The sequence below is a fragment of the Alosa pseudoharengus genome, unplaced genomic scaffold (assembly GCF_046254945.1).
Source record: "Alosa pseudoharengus isolate Yale_2024_CS ecotype anadromous, Long Island Sound unplaced genomic scaffold, YU_APseudo_1.1 YU_APseudo_1.1_scf_5, whole genome shotgun sequence".
In the NCBI taxonomy this organism is placed as follows: Eukaryota; Metazoa; Chordata; class Actinopteri; order Clupeiformes; family Clupeidae; genus Alosa; species Alosa pseudoharengus.
In genome coordinates this window covers 32,248,706-32,270,651 of record NW_027468837.1, presented here as the reverse complement: position 1 = coordinate 32,270,651, position 21,946 = coordinate 32,248,706, and the positions used below count along the sequence as shown (strand labels likewise).

Below are 21,946 nucleotides of genomic sequence, written 5' to 3'. Positions count from 1 at the left end.
AGATTTAATGACAGAAAAATTATCTCTTTCGCTCTTGGAAGAGCAGGGCAGAATTCATTATTACGAAGCTCATTCTTGGTAAACAAAAAGTCATCGCCAAAATAGGTTTGGTAGCAAGAATGCACAACAATCATCACAACTCTCAAAAAAGACACCTCTGCCAGTTGTGGGAATCCTTGATGTCAGGCCAGATTCCACTCTGGGTGCCCTTGGGCACTGGGGTCGTATATGGTAATGGACCAGACTCTACTCCTGCACTAATACTCCAACGGTGATCTGACACAGATAATGACACCGAAGTTACTGAAAGTGATTAGATCGCCTTTTCCTGTCACAACAAACATGATGAATAGCGAAAGTTAGCCAGATAATGAGCTTGTAAAGCCCAGTGATTAATACCAATAACTTTCTGCTTTCTTCAGCACTTCATAGTGAAGCCTACTTGTTGCACGCAATGGCTAGTTTGTTGGTGATTTTATGTTTGTTTTGGTTTGTTGTTGATGTTGTTGTTGTTGTTGTTGTTGTTGTATCCCACATCATCTTGTGTAATGTTAATTGAGCTTGCTTACTGATTGGCCACTGTAGGATATACTGTATGTATAACTTCAGATTTTTACCCAGACATCAGATGTGTTGTAACCACTAACCAGAGCCTAAATTGGGCCGGGGCTGTCCGGGGGTAAGCTCTGGCACATAAGCCTAGGCTACTCGTTTGTGTTCAGATGTGCCTGCTTCTAGCTTAGTCAATTGGCTACTGGAAATATGTCACATCAAATTTGATGAAAGAAACAAAACAACTGACGGCACAAATACAATGCCATGAATTATGAGCATCAGCTTTGCATAATGACAATATTTGTTTTAGGCTATATATATTTTCATGAATGTTCCTGGGAGATCCTAGTTGCGTGTGATGTGGAAGCGCAAAAGTTCGAGAAGACCTTCTACTGCCTTGAAAACAAATTTCACGAGCTGCGGGCTGCCACTGCTGCAGCTGGACTTTGTCAAGTTCATCTGAGAGCACAAACGTAAATCGTACTAAAATTGGCCTGGCCTTGAATGACAAAGGAAGGAAAATAAAACTAAATCTCAATTTAATAACCAAGACTATAGGTAACTGTGATTTTTCTCAGGAGATGTCTTGAGCATTTTACTTCAGATGCCGGATTATCAGCAAACTGCCATGAGAACTGCTATGGGTACTCAAAATAAACTAACAATCTATTTAATCAGCATATTTGTGTTTGATCTTTATGAATTACAGAAATATCAGACTTGCTAGACCTACTTCAAACTACCAAGCAACCTTTCCACAAGGATAGATTGATTTTGTTTTTGTGAGGTGGACCTCTGTGAGGTGTTTTGAGGTGGTCTTTGTGAGGTGGTCTCTTCTAAATGGTTTACTGATGATCTCATTTTCTTGACCTTTTTCACAACATGTGGCACATTACCCACTGCGCAAAGAGACCTATTTTTGACGTCAAATTTCAGGTGCAGATTGTAACACCAGATGACGTCTTTTTTCCCAACGTCCAGTATTGACATCCACAGCACCTCTGTATAACATCCAAAATAGGTTAGTCAAATTGATGTCCAAATGGGGTCGTGGTTAGACATCAAAATAGCGGACCTAGTTTGCACGTCCTGCAGTCTTCCAGAATTGGTCTTGGACCGACGGACGCAATAAAGACATGATCTGCATGTCCATCAGATGTCTAATGACGTCTAATGTTTAGTGGGTATGTTTGGCACATTGTATGGGTCACTTCTTATATCATAACAAGGTAATACAATTTGTAATCAAGTGATGACTGATTAACAGTAATGTAAATGCTAAATGCCTTAATGACAAACCTGGGTAACTTAACTCAGAGTAAGCTGGTAAACCTCCTAATAGAAGAGCTGTATGGCTTCATTCTCCTTACAAAACAATGCCATAGGGCTCTTGTCAATGACATAGGCCTACTTGGAATAGGCCTACCCCCGAGGACAGGAGTATCATTATGGCCACACCTATACCTTTTCTTAATATAGTTAGATATATAGGCCTATATGAAAATTAATGTAAATGAATGACTATGGATTTACAGATCAGCCAGACTTTTGATTATCTCAAAGCTGCATCCAATCTGGCATATTTTTCCGTTATTAATGTTATATTTTTAAACAATATATACATAAATCAATAGTCTCAACAACATAAAAATAATTTAAAAAGGTTTGTGTCTTGCCTTGTTTTAGGCCCTACTTTCAGCAAAACGTAAACTCATATGTCAGACGGAAGTGACGCATTAATTACAAGGAACTCGTACTGGCGCGGGAGTTCAATCAGCTGAAGGAAAGGTCTTTAGCCTCGATATTGAAGCTGGTTCAGTTAAATACATTCTTTACCATTAAATGAACTTTATTAACATACTCGCACAGAAATGGCTCTTGCAAAAGACGTTGATCTACCGCCGAGTCTGGCTTGTTTGAAAGTAAGTCATTCTATGACGTTATCAAATGTAAACAAGCCAAGCTAACGTTACTTAACTAAGTTAGCCCATTCTGTTTACCACTGAGTTAAGAGTTAACATTAATATCTAACGTTAGTTAACAGCGAACGAGTAGTCTCAGTGGTTTATTTATCCTACAGCAGACCGTATACTGTGTGCCATGTATACCCCGCAAAATGTGAGCGTAGTTACAATTTGTTAACTAACATTAGCAAGCTATCGCTAACTAACTATCAAACGTTATAAACCTTATCCCTTATCATACTTTGCTGTGGTTAAACGTATTTGGTCAAATTGAACCAGACGCTATGAGCTGGTGTTGGAGCGGGGTTTTAGTTGCGAACAGACTTTATGAATTGCATTCTATTTGCAGAATATGGACACTTTGCTCCGATGCCCAATTTGCTTTGACTTCTTGAGCATTTCCATGATGTCGCAATGTTCCCACAATTGTAAGTAGGCTATATGCCACTAGTTTCAAACCTCTGTTCTGCACGTCATCAGCGCCGTCTTATTTCTGATATACAACACATAAACGCCTTCTGTCATACAACTTTTCAAATCACCCGTGAAGCATGATTGACTTTGCAACAGCATGAAATGGATCTGTCTTTGTACAGTATGCACTGATAGAAGAAGAATATCATAGCCTACTAAGATGATCATTTTGACCTGAAGTAATTGAAGCTCAAATCAATATTCTGTGTTTCATCTTTCTTTCAACAGATTGTTCCCTCTGCATACGGAAATTTCTTTCCTACAAACTGCAATGCCCTGTTTGTAAATTGGTAAGTATGAAACACCTTGAGTTATTGTGCACACATCAGTGCATGTTACTTGTGGAGAATAGTATTCTTACATTTGGGAAGTGAGAGAGTGTACATTTTATGGCCTTTCAGTTTTGTGGCTAGATAGGCCTACATTTTTAATCTGACAGTCATTGCCAGGGGTTTTAATTTTGATGTTAATGTTAAAGAGATGCACCGGTTGCAATTTTTGGTCCGGTTCCGATTTCCGATTTTTCATAGAGTTTCACCTGCCGATACCGATTTTAGCCGATTCCGATTTCATTTCTTCTAACCATTTTACAGCACACACACAAATAGTTATTTTCTATCTTTTCTTTAATAGAACATGTTAATATAGAAGTGTAATCAACTTATCAATAATGAAATGTCTGTTAAAAAATGGAACCGGTGATTAGACAGATTCTTCTTCAAGTCCAACTTCAGCTGCAGTATCAAACTATAAGGCCAGTGTAATTATAATGCCATATGCTATAATGTTATAATTCCAACTACAGTGTGGGACATTCATTTCACAGACTACTAATATGAATGCACTGTTATGGAACATCCATTTTTTCTTCTCACATCCAATATCCAACTAAAGATATAAGAACAATTTTCATGATACATTTGAACATGCTGCATGGAACATATTTTCATATGCATTGATGAATTTATGGGAGGGCAAGGGAAAAGTGTGAGTAGGCTATCATGCAAACACAGGGGAGGAGAAGTGCTTAGAGCGATTAGGTGCTCCACCATATGAAAACAGTGCACGTCTGTTTTGCGGTGAAAAACTTAAATCCAAATTCCGGTTAAAATGCATCAATTAGGCTATAGAAACTTTCAGAGACCGCTGATTCAGTATTCAGAGCATCAGTTTTCTTCATTGTAGGCTACAATGTCAAAAGCAACTTTAACTTTTGTTTGCCTTTCTAATAGGCTATCCTTTGTTCACTTTCACGACATCCACTTATCAATCTGCTAGGCATAGCCCTAGTCTACGTGCAGTAAATAGTTCTAGTTCTTTTTTTTAAGTGGAGTAGAACTACTAGGGCTACTGTATGTCACTGCTTGTTGACATCTTATTATCATGTAGCCTATGATCGCTAAACTTTGATTCTTTTTAATGTCGCAATCGGTTATCTCCGTTCAGCTGCGCTTGTGGTTCAGCTGTGGGCACGCACTAGGCAGGGATGGGTGGTGATGAGCGATGTTTACGTAGCCTGTGAAGTGACAGCTTAGTAAATTCCACTCAATATGGCAAAGCACAGCGTTCGCTGCATAGAAAAACTCAATAGCCTATTAGTGCTTTCTGTGTAGCCCTACGTCCAGCTTCTTCAAACTTTGCAAACTCAGCTGGGTGTTGTTACAATTGCAGCGGGCGAGAGCATTTGACCGGCATAAAATCGGCATGTCTCAGACTGACCGGCCGGTCGCCGGTCATGGCCGATCACGTGAAAATCGGCCAATTCCGGTCACCAGCCGATCTATCGGTGCAGCTCTAGTTAATGTAATGACTATTGATGCCAGTGTAAGACGTTTGGAACAAAAGCGTCTACTTAGATGCATAAACATAAATATACAATTTGAATTGTTATTTGATTGATTGTTGAATTTGTATCTAACTTACCAGTGTTTAAACCCCTGTTGTGGTCAAATTGATATGATTAAAAGTCTTTTGGAAATTTTTATTTCAGCCAATGACAGAACATGATCTGAGGAACAATAGAATTCTTGATGACCTGGTGAAGAGCTTCCAAGATGCAAGGTACCATATTCCTACTACTGACTTGGTTTTAAGTAGTTCAGATGAAAGCTGTCAGGAGAGCAGAGAGAAATGAGAATGCCTGTATGAACTTGGTCTTAATTGTAATTTTCTATACTCCACCCTGCAATGTAGGGGCAGCCGTGGCCTACTGGTTAGCGCTTCGGACTTGTAACCGGAGGGTTGCCGGTTCGAACCCTGGCCAGTAGGAACGGCTGAAGTGCCCTTGAGCAAGGCATCTAAGGCTGCCCCTACATTGCAGGGTGGAGTATAGAAAATTACAATTAAGACCAAGTTCATACAGGCATTCTCATTCGCATCTAACCCCTCACTGCTCCCCGAGTTGTAGCAGGCAGCTCACTGCGCCGGGATTGGTGTGTGCTTCACCTCACTGTGTGTTCACTATGTGCTGAGTGTGTTTCACTAATTCACGGATTGGGATAAATGCAGAGACCAAATTTCCCTCACGGGATCAAAAGAGTATACAGTGTATATACTATACTTATACTCAATCAGTTTAGTGTTGTCTCTGTCCTCAGCCCTGATCTTCCACCCTCTCTATGTTCTGCATACTGGATCAAACTCCGTGGCACTTGTGATCAATATGCCCGGCTTAGCTAATCAAGGACAATGCACTCTGGAATTATCAACAGAATTCTTTTCATTTTGGTTCGTTCTGAGTGGAAACTTTATTTTTACAGTCCTGTTCCAGTGTCCTGAGGCCTCCTCTTTAATTAATAGCCAGTTAGAACATTTACGACCTACGAGGGACTAAACATTCTGTCCTGTACAAAGTAAAGCCTAAAAGCTGAAATTAAAGCTCATCAGCTATGAATACAGTATGTGCGTAGGTTCCAATTTCTGTATAATTTCTGGCACACTGACTGGTACGTAGTGTGCAAGTTTTTTTTCTTGATCGAGTAATAATATTTAATAAAAATTAATTCTAATGATTAGGTTATTATATAATTATATTATGTTTCTGAAGAAAGTTCCATTTAATTGAATTGTCCATTTCAACATTAGGAGGCTAGATATTTCTGTATGTTGACTGCTGAAAAAAGATAGTGACCACTTTCATTGAGCAAGTAGGCTGTTCACCGTATCCTAACTGCATGCGATGCTAGCGAATGTTAGCATCAAAATAATTTTTATTATATTGTTTTCAATCTACACAACTCTAACTCTACACAACTTGACACAGTGCTGTGCGATGCTTTGAGCAGAACTTTTGTTGGACGCTCCATCTCTATGCTCTTTCTGTTGCTCACGTTGTTCTGCTATTTTGAATGAGAAATATGATGCAATATAAGGGCATATTTAATGGTTTCAGTGTGGACAGAGGGTATTCAATACTACACGATTGCTCAAGGCAGTTAGGATATGCTCTTAGCCTTACTTAGCAACAATTCCTCAACATATTTACCTCTCTAGGTATCAATTCCAAGATTTTAAAAGAACTTGCTCTACCAGTCGATCTCCAGAAACCTTTCATCTCTAGCCGTCTGTCTAACCCTATTATAATTAAGTGGAAATGTGATTCATTTTTCATTCATTGATTTCTTTAATGAACTACATCTTTTTATCTCTTACTGTCACACATGAGAAAAGTGAACGCCGTTCTTTGAGAATTTTGGAGGAAGACCCAGACGGGTCAAAACAAAGCTAAAATGGCACGTAACTCGTGTGTCACAATGGATTAACAGCTAAATTTCATGTAGCCTCCATTGGCCTCCTATAGCAACCAGAATTAAATTCAAATCTCTTGCTCTGGCCTTATTCTGTTAATTGTACTTATTGGTCTATTAATAATTGGTAATTTTGAAATTCACGCATACAAATTTACTGTTAACTGTTAATTTTAATGTAGGTTCATGTTTATTGATGTCATTGTAAGTCATTTTGGACAAAACTTTATAGAAAATAACAGAATGGTCGCACTCCAAAAATGTTTTCTTTCTTGCTTTTAATCCATTTAGCAACAGGGGTTAACAAACAAATGTTTCGGCCTGATGGCCTTCGTCAGTGTGTTTCATCCCTATGGCTACTTCCTAGTTTTAAATAGGCAAGTTTACTCAATTAGTGACACCTGTCCTCATTAGCTCCGTATGAAGTCAACAGGTGTTCCGACACATCAGGCCTCACCGGCCGTTCATCAGTCGGAGCGCTTGGTGTCTCCAAAGTGCAACTGATTTGTGAACGGCCGTTGAGGCCTGATGTGTCGGAGCGCCTGTGCGACCATTCTGTTATTTTCTGTGAGTTCCCTGGATCACGCACCCACAAGTAAAGAAACAAGAGAACAATCGGGAGAGCGCGGTGTTTGCAAAGAAAAGGACAAAACATTATATAAATATATAGATTAGGACGAAGTTTTGTGTGTTTGATCTTGGTTTTGTTGTAACTTCTCGTGACTAAGCTTGACATGGTTTTTGTATTATCCACTCTATAATCCCCCCTCAAATAGAGGATTTCCCTTAACAATCAAATGGGGATTTCTGTTTAATAAACTGGCTGTCTTTTTTTTTTTTGTTGTTGCTGCTTCACAAACAGGTTCGCGTGCCAGATTGAATGGGGGGAAAAAACTAGCATATTAGTTAGAAATCATATTGTTAAATGACCATTAGTGGTATATTAATGTAATGGAGGTGTCAGAAGGGTAATGACTGAATAACGTCCGTTTTGTGCTTGCATGCAAAGTCGGGCTTTGTTTTGAGCTGCATCCCAATCTTGTTTTAATCTGTTCCACGGGCTGCCATCGGTGGATTCAGTGGCTTCTATGGGAAGCTGTGATTTTCTCTGCCCCTGAGTCTCACATGGCCACTAGGGTGGGTAGGGGCTGGCTTATGGAGCTCCCACGCTCCCTGTTGTTTAATTTCCTGTTGTCTGCCACTGGAAATTGGAAGCAAGGGCCACGGTGCCAAGGGTGACCTCGCTCACACCAGGTACAGATGGAGGAAATGTGGGCCACAAGTAATTTCTTGTTCTCTCCAGTTCTACTTCCAACCTCGTCCTCCTTTCATCTGTTTGTTCTTAGAATGCAATGATTCCTCAGGGAGTTGTGTTTGAAACGGGAACTCACCCTGCACATTTGTTCAGATGTGCCGGGTGTGGTAGACACAAAGATAGTTTTGTGTTTTCTGGAAGTAACTGAGAACGTGGAGGTTAGCTAAAAGACTTGATACAGTGCTTTTCCTTATCCATTAGTTGATGGTATTAAATCCCACTGGTAGGTGTCTAGATAGCTAGCTCAGATAATTTTTTTGTTGAACACAGCTTTGACACTCCTGAAGAGTGTTGGTTAGCAGTTGCTGAGATGATTGTAATGGTAAATCACCTTCATTGCACCGATGGCCTCTGAGTCCCATGGGTGTTGGGTGAGCTAAAAGTAATTAGCCCTCTACTTTTAGGCCACCATATTGACTTCCTCCTGCTGCTCTAGTAATCAATGAGCCCCTTAATGCCAATCAAGAGTCAGGGCCCCGTTACATCAGTCTCCAAGAAGATCATATGGGTTTTGCTCCCCCTTTATTGGTAGATAGCAACCCAACACAGCTGCATACAGTGTTGCTTGTCTCAGGACCCTGGAAATGTTAGTCTGTGTTTATGTGCTTATGTTAAATCATTGTGCATACATGTGACCTGCTATATGGAGTTATGGTGGTTGATACTTTACTTGAGCTTCCAAAGAGTTAACAGATTGAATGGCTTGTTAAGGATCCCTTATGCAATTACTTTATTTTGCAGTTAAGGATCCCTTATGAGATTACTCTTGAGAGAAAGTGGAATAGAACATTATGTCCAATATTCCAATATATGGTTTAATGTTCTGCATTATGTCCAATATTCCAATATGTGGTTTAATGTTCTGCATTTCTCATTAGTGGGTCACTTTGATACTAAAAGTATGATTCTATGTAATGACTGTATGATATCTGTACTGTCCCTGTCTATATCTCTGTGTGACTGTGTTTAGAGATAAGCAGGAATATTATGACTTTGCAGTGTTTCACTGTTCTGCATGGCTGCGTCAGTAGCTATCTGCTCCGGATTGCCAGGCTGCCACTAATCAGGGTCTGATTCAGTGTAGTCCACGTTAGATGGGATGACCAACGCCATCTCCCGTCAGCCTGGAAGGATACTTAAACTCTAACTATTTCCTTGTCTAGTGAGAGCAGCTGATGGATCTTTAGGTGAAGTCATGCTGTCTCTCCCTTGATGCGCATCATTGTAAATAAACTCTGTTCCTGATTTTTCATACTATTGGTCTGACTGGGTCTCTATTAAATCTATGGTATCAAAATTACCATCACTCTATTCTGAAGTTGAGCAAATCAGTGGATGATTGGCGTAATCATGTACATCACTGAGGGGAGGTTGCAGATGGGAAGGGCTGTAACAAAGTGTCTCAAATTTGAATTATATCTTGCGAATGTTCTGCCAATGGCTTATCAGACATCCTGAATATGAATACTTCATGATGATGCTAATCAAATTACTGCTAGTAATAGACCCAGACCCAGTCAAGTGCAGATAAATGAGGAGTCCTGTTCCTGCAGGAGACCTTTATTGGCCGGTCATACTAGGATCATTCTGACTAAGTCTGTTGGTGCATGTGTGGGTTTGTAGCTGGTTTAATATGCCTTCTTGTCTCATCCTGGAATGTTCAAGGTGAGTTGCATATCCACATACCTCAGGGAAATCAGGTCCTAACCACCACCACTTCCACCCAACACCGCCACCACACCCTCCAACAAAAATACAAATTACTTTGAATCCATTCAAGCCCTCAAAACCTTGTGTAATAAATCAGCCAGGAAATCAGTTTGATCTGTCATGTAGGCTTAGATCATCCACTGCTCCTCTCTCTTGCTTCTGCAGCAGGGGTTGACATTGTGCCAACGTGCAGCCCAGGTCTGGTGGCCGTGCTGCTATCTCGCTCCCTCTGTGGACTTATGGCTTCTCCCACTACCCGTCCTGCAACCCTCAATCCCCGCTAATCTGCCGACTGCAGGGAAGCTGAGACTGTCTGCCGGTTGTGCTCCGCACATTTTTCAAAATGCATACATGTGTGTGGCAACCTGCCTCTCCTTCCTAGTTCATTTAAATGATTGACAAAAACACATAAAAGAGACAGATCGGTACGGGTCTATCCACAACAGTCAAGGATAATTAGGCCTGTCCGACTGTTTTCCTCTCTATAATGACATCTTTTTTGGAGGCCCCGCAGTATTGGTGACTTTGAAGAGACTTGCGTCATTGAAACTTGCCTCATCTGTATTTTGGATGTCGGCCGACATCTGGCTGAGAGATTGCTTACACTGTCACCTTAAAGCCAGCAAGCCTTACTCAAATATGACTATGACCTATCCTTCTCTTATAATGCCAGCTCTCCTCTGTGGGTTTTTGGTTGTGTGTTGGTTTGCCCTGTTACTTAAAAAAAAAAAAAAAAAAAGATTTTCTTTAAAGCCCTAGAAAAAGATGTGAAAAGACTGACATTGATGGTAATATTGGCTGTTTTATGTACCCATTTGGTATCAATTATTATTTTATTATTATCGGTGTGCGTTTCACGTTCAGCCAGATCACAACACTAGAAGAAGTCAAACACGCCCACTGATTTGACGCTACCGGGACGCGAAGTAAGGCAATGCGCTGCCTTCAGAAACAGTCCTTGTTATAACCTCTCTGTAAACTTTCAAAGTTTACAATACTTTAGTTTGCCTGTAGGGACCCTATCCACACCACCAAAGTGTAAGACTATTTTGACCCTTGTCAGCGGTTTGAAAATAGCTAATTATTTTGACATTGCGTTGAACAACAATTCAGGAAGTTGATGACGGGGGAAAAAAAAAAAAAAAGAACTTTGACAAGACAATCCCTATATGACCGATATGCTAGCGGCGGTTATAAGAATAATATAAAGAACAATAATAAAATCAGTGGGCACGCAATACACTCTTATTGGCCCAGTCAACTGAGAACATGTTTTTTGTTCCATCCTACAAAGTTTGGGAAGGCTAGAAATACTTTTAAAGATATTGTCCAAATGTGGCCTACAAGGTTTTTCAAAAGTGTAAAAATGTAAAATGAATACATTGGAATTTCACAAAAATAGTTTACAGTTCTTAGTTTTGGGACTTACACATTGTGTAGACAAACTTTGAGCAAAATCTGACAAAGTGCTGTAACCCTTTTCCTGGATTCTGTCTGATTTGACACGGACTGAGCCAGAAGCCCATCTGCATGCTCTCTCTCGTCTGATATTCTCTCCGGTCTGAGCTTGTAAAGTTTGCTGCAGTACAGGCAGCAATTTGTCCGGTGCGGCGCGGTGAGTGACTGAGGGGAGTGACTGAAGGCTATATCTTCTCTCCCTTCATTATCCCCGACACCTCGGTCTGTGTCTTATTGACTTCTATAATCTATATCGGCATTTTGATGAAATCTCTGCTGATGGGGGACGTTGGAGGCTAAAAAAGGCAAAAAATAAGTGTGAGGTGAGAATGGAAAGGTCATTTGTTTCTTAGATGTTCAGAGATGAATTGTAGAATAAAGGTTGTCCACAGCCCTTTCTGTGCGCTGGTCCTGTTTTCAGCTGGACGTTTCCTGTGTTGTACTGGGAGCGGAGAGAGCCTGTACTGTATGTACGCATAGAGATAAAGTCATATTTCCCTTTGCCTTGTAGATGAAAGGGCTAAATCTGCACTTTGGATCTATTTCTGGAGTTCTGCTGCTTTAAGATAGTAATCTTCTATGCATGTTTGGATTTAATGTTCTTGTGTTTATTTTTAAGTGGAGTGCATTCATACCTTTCTGTAAAATTATGTCAGGAAACTTGTGGAGGAAGGAGCACTTCCAGAAATTGAAGATAACGTGTTTTCAGATTCCTTCACTTACATTTTCAACCCTTTACAAGGGTTTTGTAAAATTGTGGTTAATGTATTGTTTTTCTAGGACTCACAATTTCTACAGGTGTCATGCCACTGGTTGAGAGATTCCTCATGATTCCAATTCTCAGATACTGAAGCAAGTTGTGTTTATAGTGTTCAAGTGGGAATACTGGTCTTTCTGTAGGTAGAATAATCTATACAGATTAGCTGTAGAGACTTGAATCATGCATTATATTTATAATTGGTGTTTTTATTGTTTCTGTGTGTACACTAGTTCTGCTACTGTGATGGTAAAATGGCTTCCTAAACAAAACCAGCTGTCACTTACCAAAACCAGTTTCTCCAACCTCCAATAGTTCTTTTGCCTGCTTACTTATCCTCTCTGTGCCATAGTCCTCTTGCTTGGAACTTGGATAACTTCAGGAAGTAACTTTTGATGAAAGCATCTTATGAATGTGAATGAAACAAACCTTTAACCTTTGTATTGCCTAGTGTAGTGTAAGATGGAAGCACCATAGGCAGAGAAGACACACACACACACACACACACAGCGAGAGAGAATAAATAGCATGATTTGTATGCAATATTGATTGGGGATTTTGGATATTGATTGAATCCGTAATCACGTTATATAGCCACTGGTGTATATAATATTTATAGGATATAAGATGTATTTTTCTCCAGCAGTGCAAATTGAAAGTGGAATGTACATTGTGCATTGCTGCCCAGAGGATACGTCTCCTCTCCCGGCCCAGAGTCATTGTCATATTGCTTTGGCGATGGACAGGAATGATTTCCTGCATCGGTTGAGTTGAAGGAGTATTCAACTGACAACCTTAAGGTAGTGATCATAGTAGCAATCTGTTCTGTGTGATTGTTAATGTCCGCATGGTCAATTTAGTACTATTTGAAACCCGATAGGATTGATTGGTCTGTATAACTAAATGTTACTAGGATACGCTAAGCTGGCATAGATAAGTGTTGCCTTGAGTCAAGTCCAGCTCAAATTAATGCACTGCATAATGCACTGCGCCCTTTCTGCTGCTGAACCACAGTAAACAACAGAAAATCTATCACCTCGTCTGCGACTTCCGTAGGTGTACAGTTGTAATGCCAAAGTGTTTTAGTCCAAGAGGAGGAAGTGGTAAGAAAAAAAGATTTTCATACAATTGAATGTTTCTTTTTTAAGACAAAAACAGTGGCCCTTGAGTGCCCTCTTGCCAATGCATGGGGTTTGGATATGTCAGATGCCACACCTTTGCTTTCAATGTATTGAAAAGCTGCCACAGTGCTATTGTGATGCTTCTTAAAGTATGAACTGATATTGTATTCTACACCAGCTGCATTGGACACGTAGAGCAACAAGGGACCGACAGACAGACACCCACAATATTATGTTAGCCACAATGTTAGTACGGCTAGCTGCTTTATGCTGTGTTTCCTGCTTGCTCTTTCGTGTGTGTGCAATCTGTGCATGCGTGTGAGGACTGCGCTGCACACAGCTGTGCGCAGGACTGCTCTTCTTTCAGAGAAAAGCCAAAAAGGTTTTTCGGAGTGGAAATCTGAGCATTGCACACCTCATTGACTTCCCTTTATGACCCAGTAATGACTGCCACCTCCGGCTGCATCTGTTTGCTTTCCACATTTCCAGCCATGTGGCCAACTGGCTTTGGTGGCCCACATCTTAAACTGTGCGTATATTTCTCCTCTTTCTATCTCTCTCTCCCCCAAGGAGAGCCGTTATTGAACATGTGCACTTTGTGTCAGCAGGCTCGTGTTTCTCTCAGCGACTCCTCGCGCGCTAAAAAGAGCGATTTTGTCTTGAAGCACCTCTTAGAGAAACGACTCTCTAAATCTCTTTCGCAGTGTGCCTCTTTCTCATTTTGCTGGTGCTGGCATGTTGAAATAGTGCCTCTCACACCAGTGTGATGGACTTAAACTCGTTTGCAAAATTACCACCCCCCCCCCCCTCCATGCACAGTTCACCTACTTTCTTTCTGTCTCCCTTCTCTTTTTCTCTCCCTGCAGAAAGCAGTTGTCCCAGGTCCAATTCGACTCGCCCCCCATTTCGCCCAAGACTCCCTCATCAGCTGTCAAGCGCAAAGCTCCAGCAACGCCAGCGCAGCAGAGGGGCCCCAAAAAGGACGGCTCTGTCCTCTCTCACTTTTTCCAGAAGCAGCCCTGCGCCGCGTCGAGCTCGGCCTCTGAGCCACGAGGTGAGCCTGAGGCGCCAGCTCCCCGTGGCAAACGGGCGCGCACCTCCGCTCTCCGCACCGCCGGGCTCACGGTGAAGCAGGAGCCTGTGGAGGAAGAGGTGCCTCGGGCCAGTCCGAGGGAGAAGGGCGCGCAGCACGCCAGCACGTCCACCAGGTTCCAGGTGAAGGAGGAGAAGACGGACTGTGAGCTCAGCTCTCCGTCCACCTCCATGGACCTCACGCCAGTGGTCAAAGGTACAACTGCTCCTCATCCACCCACCTTAAGATGATGCCACTAGTAGAATGGAGTTTTTATTGCACTGCGCACTACACAGCGTGTTCACCTTAATTGATCACAGTACTGTTTATATATCGGCTGCAGAGCTACCCAGACTGTTCATTTATACCTTAAAGGAAAAACTCTGCCAATTTTTCACATAGATCACTGTTTCTCGAGGCCACCCAGTACTGTTGGTACGAAAAAAAAAAAAAAAAGATTTTAAATATGATTTTAAAGACATCCCCAGAGTAGTACTGTAGCTGTCTGGGAGCAGCAATTAGAGTAAGATGGGACCGATTTATTTAATTTCTTTCCTGACCTCAAGAAACAGAGATTTCTGTGAAAAATGGAGTTCTGCAGTATTACCAGTGTCTACTGGCATACATTAACTGAACTCATTTGTGCTATACAATGAGAAACTGCTGCAATTCAGTTGAATTAAGCCAACTGATGCTGTGTATCTTGCTCAAGTCATCTATCTTGATCTTGGTCAAGCCATGCCAGAATCCCTATGTTTAAGAATTGTTTAAGTAAACTTATAAAATCGTCTAACTTGGCTGTAGATCTTCAGGAAAGTAACAGGTGTACGATTTCTTCAATTAATTATAAATCCATTTCAGTGGTTTGAGGGAATGCAAGTAAGTAACTGGCATTGGAGTAAATTATCTAATTTGAGATAAGATATGAGGGAACGGTTCTGCTAATAGGAGATAAACACTTCTGGGTTAAAGCAGTTCAGATGATCAACCAAAACAGCCTTTATCTAATGGCCTCTTTATAGTGATTCATGCCTTCAGTATTTCACAGTAATTTCTGATAGTCAACACCCTCTCCAGTGCTGTCCTGTGTAATGGAAATGTAAACGAGCTGTGCCACTCAGCACAGCTTGGCCTGAAATTCTGTGGAAAAATGCTGGTATGGTATAGCTGTTACAGTACCTCACAGGCCCCTGAGTCCTACTGCAGCAGCAGCAGCAGCTCAGGTCTACTGAGCTCTCAGAGTAACGGAGAAATGAGAATTTTGTCTCCTCCTGACCTAACAGACTATTAAATAATTTAAAACAGTTGCTCCCCTACCCTTATGCCCTCTTTCCCAATTGTCTTTTTCTTGTTTTTTGATCACAGACAATTAGCAGTGGGAATGCTGGGACATCTTAATTGTAAGTGCTGTCCATGGGGACTTGGTACATGGATATCTCCATAAACAGGAAACGTGGCTCTTGCACCAGTTGCATGCAACATTAGTTGCACAGTGTATTGTGCCATCTGTGTCTTCAACAGCCATGAGCGGATGGAAATTGTGGAGCAAATTTGCTCAGGCATTTATGTATATTATTACTGAAAATATACTCAAGACTTTGCAACTTCATGGGAACACGTCCTAAAGTCTGTTGTCCCCCACTGAGTTACAACCGGCCTGCAGAATACACAATCAAATCTCTGGCATGGTTGTTTACAGAATGGCCTTTTAAGTGCTCAGCGGTTGCCTTGCAATTTTCCCTTCCAGAGCTGGGGATCATCGCAAAATCTCAGCAAAATGCTCGCCAGAAAAATAGTTTTTTTCAGTGTTTAATCCCTCCTCATAAACGCAGTCATGTTGGTCAGTTTAAATATTTAACATGAGGGGTGGGGATTTCTTATGTGTATGTTGATTGTTTTGTTGACAAACAGCATGAAATCAGTAATCTCCCTTATAGTTTGAACTTTCCTCGTTTGGGATTGAATTTGAGCATTTTTTTGTGTTGAAGTGTTGCTATAGACCTCTGAAGTTCGCCTACAAAAAGGAACCAAAGCTGCCATCTTTTCCCCTATAAGGAGATCAGGGTGCTAATTGAAGCTACCTACAGTACCTATGGCAAGTTACAGTGCAAGTTAGCTCTGGGGTAGATCAAAGTGTGCCGTCCTAACGTACCGGAGATCACAGTATCCACTTAAAGGCAGAGGACAAGACTGTAGAGCAAAACGTCTGCATTTCTGATTTCTTCGTCCCTGCGAGAGTTTAACAGGTGCGATAATTCAAAATCCCCATGTTATTTTCCCGTAGGAAAAATCTCAAGATACCGGATCTCCTTGTATGGGCAAAGATGGTAGTTGTTTTGTAGGCACACTTCAGAGGTCTATTGCCATGTGTATTTGATGTGATTTTTGTGTTGTTGGTGTGTGTGTGTCTGTGTGTGTGGTTCCAGTGGAGTGTCCGGTGTGTGAGGTTCCTGTCTCTCAGCAGCACATTAACAAGCATCTGGACACCTGTCTCAGGAGCGAGGAGAAGAAGGATTCCCTGCGAAGGTGTTTGTTCAGCTCCTTCTCACACAAACACACGGACACGCACAGACACTCACAAAAACACACTCACACGCACGGTGCACGTGAGACAGCACTGTCATTGTTAGATGTAAATCATTAACTTGGTTACATTGTGTGTTGTTTATGATTAGACCATGCAGCAGAGAAAGTGATGCTTCTTTTTCAAAGCCCAATCAAGATTTCCCATCTTCGCAAATTAGCTGACACTATCTTCCTGGTGGTCTTCCATTCCATCCATCCGGTTGGCTTTCCCTTTATCTTGGAAGTCTTGTTGCCCTGCGTCCATTAGTCCAATCTAGTCTTTATCCCTGAAGATACACATTTTCGCTGATCAAGGCCTGTGCATTGGTTTTGGCTTTTGATCCCTGATTGATTGACAGCCAAGCTGATTTGATTACTGGCAGTCCTTAGCAACAGGCTGTGACTGATGATTCTGGTGTCAGCACTGTAATACCCTTTAGCAGAGGTTTGCATTACGTACACGGAGATGGATGGATTGATAGCACACCTCAGTCCAAAAGCGTGTGGTGCCCTCTCTATTTTTTTTCCTCCTCTATCTTTCACTCTATGCACTCTTTTTTTCTCTTTTTCACTCCAGGGTGCTCATGCCTGGGCCAGCTCACCCCCTGACCTTTCCTCTGGTGCTGAGGGCTCCTGAGATTGCTTCTGCAGGCCAGATTTGGCCTTGTGTCTCACCCACTGTCCTTATTACACAGGGCTTAAAACGGCTTAGATTTTTCTCACTGGCTCAACGAAAAACCTTGTGCTGTCACAAGTTGAGGCCCTGGCAAAAATAGCTGAGCGTAAATTTTTTGGCTCATTTATTGGCAGGATGATTAGTGATCCCACAAAGTGTACTCTCTCCTCACTCTTCCTCCGCTTGCTTAAAATGCACATGAGCAGATCCATCATAATAATAATAATAATAATAATAATACAATTTATTTATATAGCACTTTTCAAGCACAAAGCACAAAGTGCTCTACAGACAAACAAACAAACAAAACAAAGCAAAAAACAAAACAATAGTAATGATAACAATAATAATAATAATAATAATAATAATAATAGTAATAATAATAATGATAAAATAGTAAACTACCAAACTACAAACTATCAAACACAAACTTAACTAAATATATATGAAAAAAAAAGAAAATAGGAAAAGTATACAGTATAGTAGTATAGTAGAAATTAAAATAATGATAATAATAAATTAGCAGAGACATGAGTGGAATCATTCACTATTTAAGGAAAGCAATTTTATATAAGTGGGTCTTTAGACTAGATTTGAAAACAGCCACTGATGGTGCAGATTTGATGTTCTAAGGGAGGCTGTTCCAAAGCTTGGGTGCTCTAACTGCAAATGATCGTTCACCCCTACTTGACAGTTTACTTTCTGGAACAACTAAAAGTCCCAGGCTGGAGGGTCTGAGGGGCCGAGCCGGACAGTAGGGGGTTAATAAATCTTTTGAATAGTTAGGTGCCAAACCATGTAATGCTTTTTAGGTAGTAAGGAGGATTTTAAAATCAATCCTAAAACTCACTGGCAACCAGTGAAGATTGGCCAGAACTGGGGTGATGTGTTCCCTAAATTTAGACTTTGTCAAAAGTCTGGCTGCTGAATTCTGAACAGTTTGTAAACGAGAGGTGGAATGACGATTTAAACAGGTGAATAAGGCGTTGCAGTAATCAAGTCTAGATGAGACAAATGCATGTATAATTCTCTCTGTGTCCTTTAAAGAAAGCATTGATCTGATTTTGGAAATGTTTCTCAGTTGATAATAACAGGACTGCACAAGGAGTTTTACATGTTGGTCTAATTTTAAATCTGTATCAAATAAAACCCCTATGTTTCTAGAAGTAGTCTTGTTATTTGAGGCTAAATTTAAAAGGTTAAGCTTGATTATACACTTTGTCAGGGCCAATGAAAAGGATTTCTGTTTTGTCAGAGTTAAGCTGTAGGAAATTCTGTGACATCCAGTCTTTCACATCAGCTATGCAATCCTAGCCTAGAAATCTAGACGCGCCCCTAGCGGCTGCCGGGGCTAGTCTAGCAACTCTCCGTTGGCTTGTGAGCTCCAGAAATCGAAACTTAATCAGGATATTGAAATCGTGTATAGAGTCGTTTGGTGGGCTTAACATAATGATTGATGGCAGAGTTGCAACGGTTTGGCTTGAATTCCCTGCTACTTGAAAACAAATATCCTATTGCGTGCAGAGGGAATTTGAAAGACAACTGATTATCCTGCCCCTCGGACTGAGCACTGCGAACGGTGAGTGCCCAGACCCTACATTTTAATGTGGGTCTGGCTCGCCAGGCTAATGCAATCCTGCAGTACAGTTAGCTTGTTAAGCATGTTTGGTTTGACTGAGAGGTACAGCTGTGTGTCATTAGCATAGCAGTGAAATAATATGTTATGGCGGCGAATTATGTGGCCTAGAGGTAACATATACAGGGAAAACAATATTGGTCCTAAAATTGAACCTTGGGGAACACCGCAAGTAAAAGCTGAGGTAGAGGAAGTAAAATTACCTATTGAAACAAAAAATGTCCTGTTGGACAAATAGGATATGAACCAGTCCAAAGCAGGACCCGTTATGCCAACACATTCTCTTAGTCTTCTAATTAAAATAGCATGATCAATGGTATCAAAAGCAGCGGTGAGATCATCTGAGCAATACAACCAGCCTGGCTTTTCTGTTGTGAGGTTAGGTAAACATAGGTCTTCTACATAGCTGGACCTGCTCATTGCTTCTCATTCCGTATATTGGACACTGCTATGGAAGTGTCCCAGCTCACACAAACACTCAATCCTTAGAAAAAATACTTTAAGATCAAACATTCCTCTTAAGCATTTTCATACACAGAACAGCCTCTCAAATGTAAACATAAACAATGCCTTACTCAAACATACATACTAACCTTAACCTCCTTGCCGCAGTTGCAGGGATCTTCTACTGGGTTGTTTCACTCTCCTCTAACCATGGTTACCCTGTCTGTCTGTAGCTCTGGGCGACGGAAGCCCATGGCCAAAGTGGTGTATAATTTGCTGTCTCTGGTGGAACTGAGGAGGAGACTGCGCGAGTGCCACCTGCCCACACAGGGCACTAAGGAGCAGCTGATCAGGCGCCACCAGGAGTTTCTGCACATCTACAACGCAGAGTGTGACGCCCAGGAGCCCCGCCCTGGTGAGCACTAGCGCCAGTCGTAGGCTCTCTACCAGTGCCGATGCATATGTTTGCCATACGATTGTAGAGGTGGCGCAGGCATACTGTGATGGCAACAGGTATTTAGAGAAGCTACTGTATAACTCAAGCTGTATCTGTTTAAAAGGCTACAAGCCACACACTCTAACTAACACCAACTACACTAGAGTATAGCCTGTTGTGAAACAGTGGTGCAGAATTGATTACTGGCATTGATGGTCTTAACCAAGGCCAGACCAGGTTGGCTGCCGATTTTTGTTTCTACCAACTGATTAGCCCTGATGGTGAGCAGTTGCTAAAATCAGTCCCGAGTTGATTAGAATAACTAGATGTACCGCAGAGCTGTACAAAATATGACCGCTGCCCAGTCCAGCCCATTTTTTCCACAAAAATAAATCACGCTGAAAGGCCTATATGATTCTAACTGTCTCACTAAATTGCATTAGCCACACTCAATTCTCACTGGTATCTGCTAGACAACAAGTACCAAAACATAATTAGTTCATAGATTACACATGTAAAATTCATTTTTTACAACCCCACCCCCATCTTGCCTGTTCATAATTCTGAGAAATTCTTGAATTGTGTGCATGTGTGCGTGTACACATTTTTTGTTTATGTGTGTGTGTGTGTGTGTGTGTGCGTGTGTGTTTGCCTGCGTATGTGTGTTTGTGCATGTGCATGCATGCATACATATGTCTACTGTGTGAGTATGTGTCATACGTATGATTACTGTGAATGTATGTGTGTGCGTGTGTATCTGTTTATGCACATGTGTGCACATGGAATGGGTTAACATGACCCCTGGAGGCAAACGTACGGAAAAAATTGGTCATCCTAGGCCCTACGGTTCTCAAGATATTCACAGAAAACTGTGTCTGCCCTACCCTCCTTTCGGGGGGTCCAGTCCAGCGGGGGGGCTACAGATCAAAACGAAAAACGACGGTTCCATGCTATCCATGTGGGGTTACATGCCCACCAAGTTTCGTGTACCCCGGTCTTTCAGTGTCCCGGCAATCATTGTTGGTGCACGGTCACTAAATGTACACATAAATTATTTTATTGTAAGGTCCCCCATGAACGAAAGTTCACAAAACTTGGCATGCATTCGGATGGTGTCATAATGATCCTACACTTTCAATTTCGTGCAGTTTTGACCATGTCAGCCAGAGATATTGTGATTAAAACACCTAATTTTTTTGCTTTTTAATTTTTAACTAGGTGGCGCTATACATGAAATAAGTGGTAATGGGATGGGTTGACATGCCCCCTTAAGACCAACATACAAAAAAAAGGTGGACCTCCTAGGCCCTACGGTTCTCGTGATATTCACAGAAAACTGTCTCCGGCCACCTACAGGCCAGTTGGTGTATAGTAACATAAATTAATTTATTGTGTGGCCCCCAATGAACGGAATTCCACGAAACTTGGCGTGCATTCAGAGGGTGTCATAATGATCCTACACTTCCAATTTCGTGCAGTTTTGACTATGTTAGGTCACAGATACCTGCGATTACAACACCTTATTTTTACTTTTTTGTGTTTAACTACTGTAGGTGGCGCTATACATGAAATGAGTGGTTATGGAATGGGTTGACATGGCCCCTTGAGATCAACATACAAAAAAAATGGTCCTCCTAAACCTTACGGTTCGAGATATTCACAGAAAACTGTGTCTGCCCTACCCTCCTTTCGGGGGTGCAGTCCAGCGGGGGGGCTACAGATCAAAACGAAAAACGATGGTTCCATGCTATCCATATGGGGTTACATGCCCACCAAGTTTCGTCTACCCCGGTCTTTCAGTGTCCCGAGAATCATTGACGGAAATTTGGACATGCGAAAAAAAAAAAAAAAAAAATCTGACTAAACCTATATGACCGCCGCTTCGCTGCGCGGCGGTCATAATAAGTCTTGCAAATAATTGCGCTAGGATGAAAACTGGCCGGCTTGCTGGTGTTTGCAGATAAGGTTGCCTTCCCCATCTGTATCAAAGCTGTTAAATATCAGCAGTTGTAAATGT

The 21,946-nt window shown here is 41.5% G+C and overlaps 1 protein-coding gene across 2 annotated transcripts in view; it reads left to right on the top strand.

The window, feature by feature from the left end:
• Window positions 1-2,321: 2,321 nt before the first annotated feature.
• rad18 (RAD18 E3 ubiquitin protein ligase) overlaps window positions 2,322-21,946 on the top strand; it is a 51,919-nt gene continuing 32,294 nt past the window's right edge. For both annotated transcript variants that reach the window (XM_076268225.1, XM_076268224.1), the window contains exons 1-7: window positions 2,322-2,477; window positions 2,869-2,947; window positions 3,222-3,283; window positions 4,984-5,054; window positions 13,967-14,388; window positions 16,599-16,698; window positions 19,727-19,908. In XM_076268225.1, coding sequence (XP_076124340.1) covers window positions 2,427-2,477; window positions 2,869-2,947; window positions 3,222-3,283; window positions 4,984-5,054; window positions 13,967-14,388; window positions 16,599-16,698; window positions 19,727-19,908 — 967 coding nt within the window. In that variant the 5' untranslated portion in view covers window positions 2,322-2,426. The remainder of the gene's footprint in view (window positions 2,478-2,868; window positions 2,948-3,221; window positions 3,284-4,983; window positions 5,055-13,966; window positions 14,389-16,598; window positions 16,699-19,726; window positions 19,909-21,946) is intronic.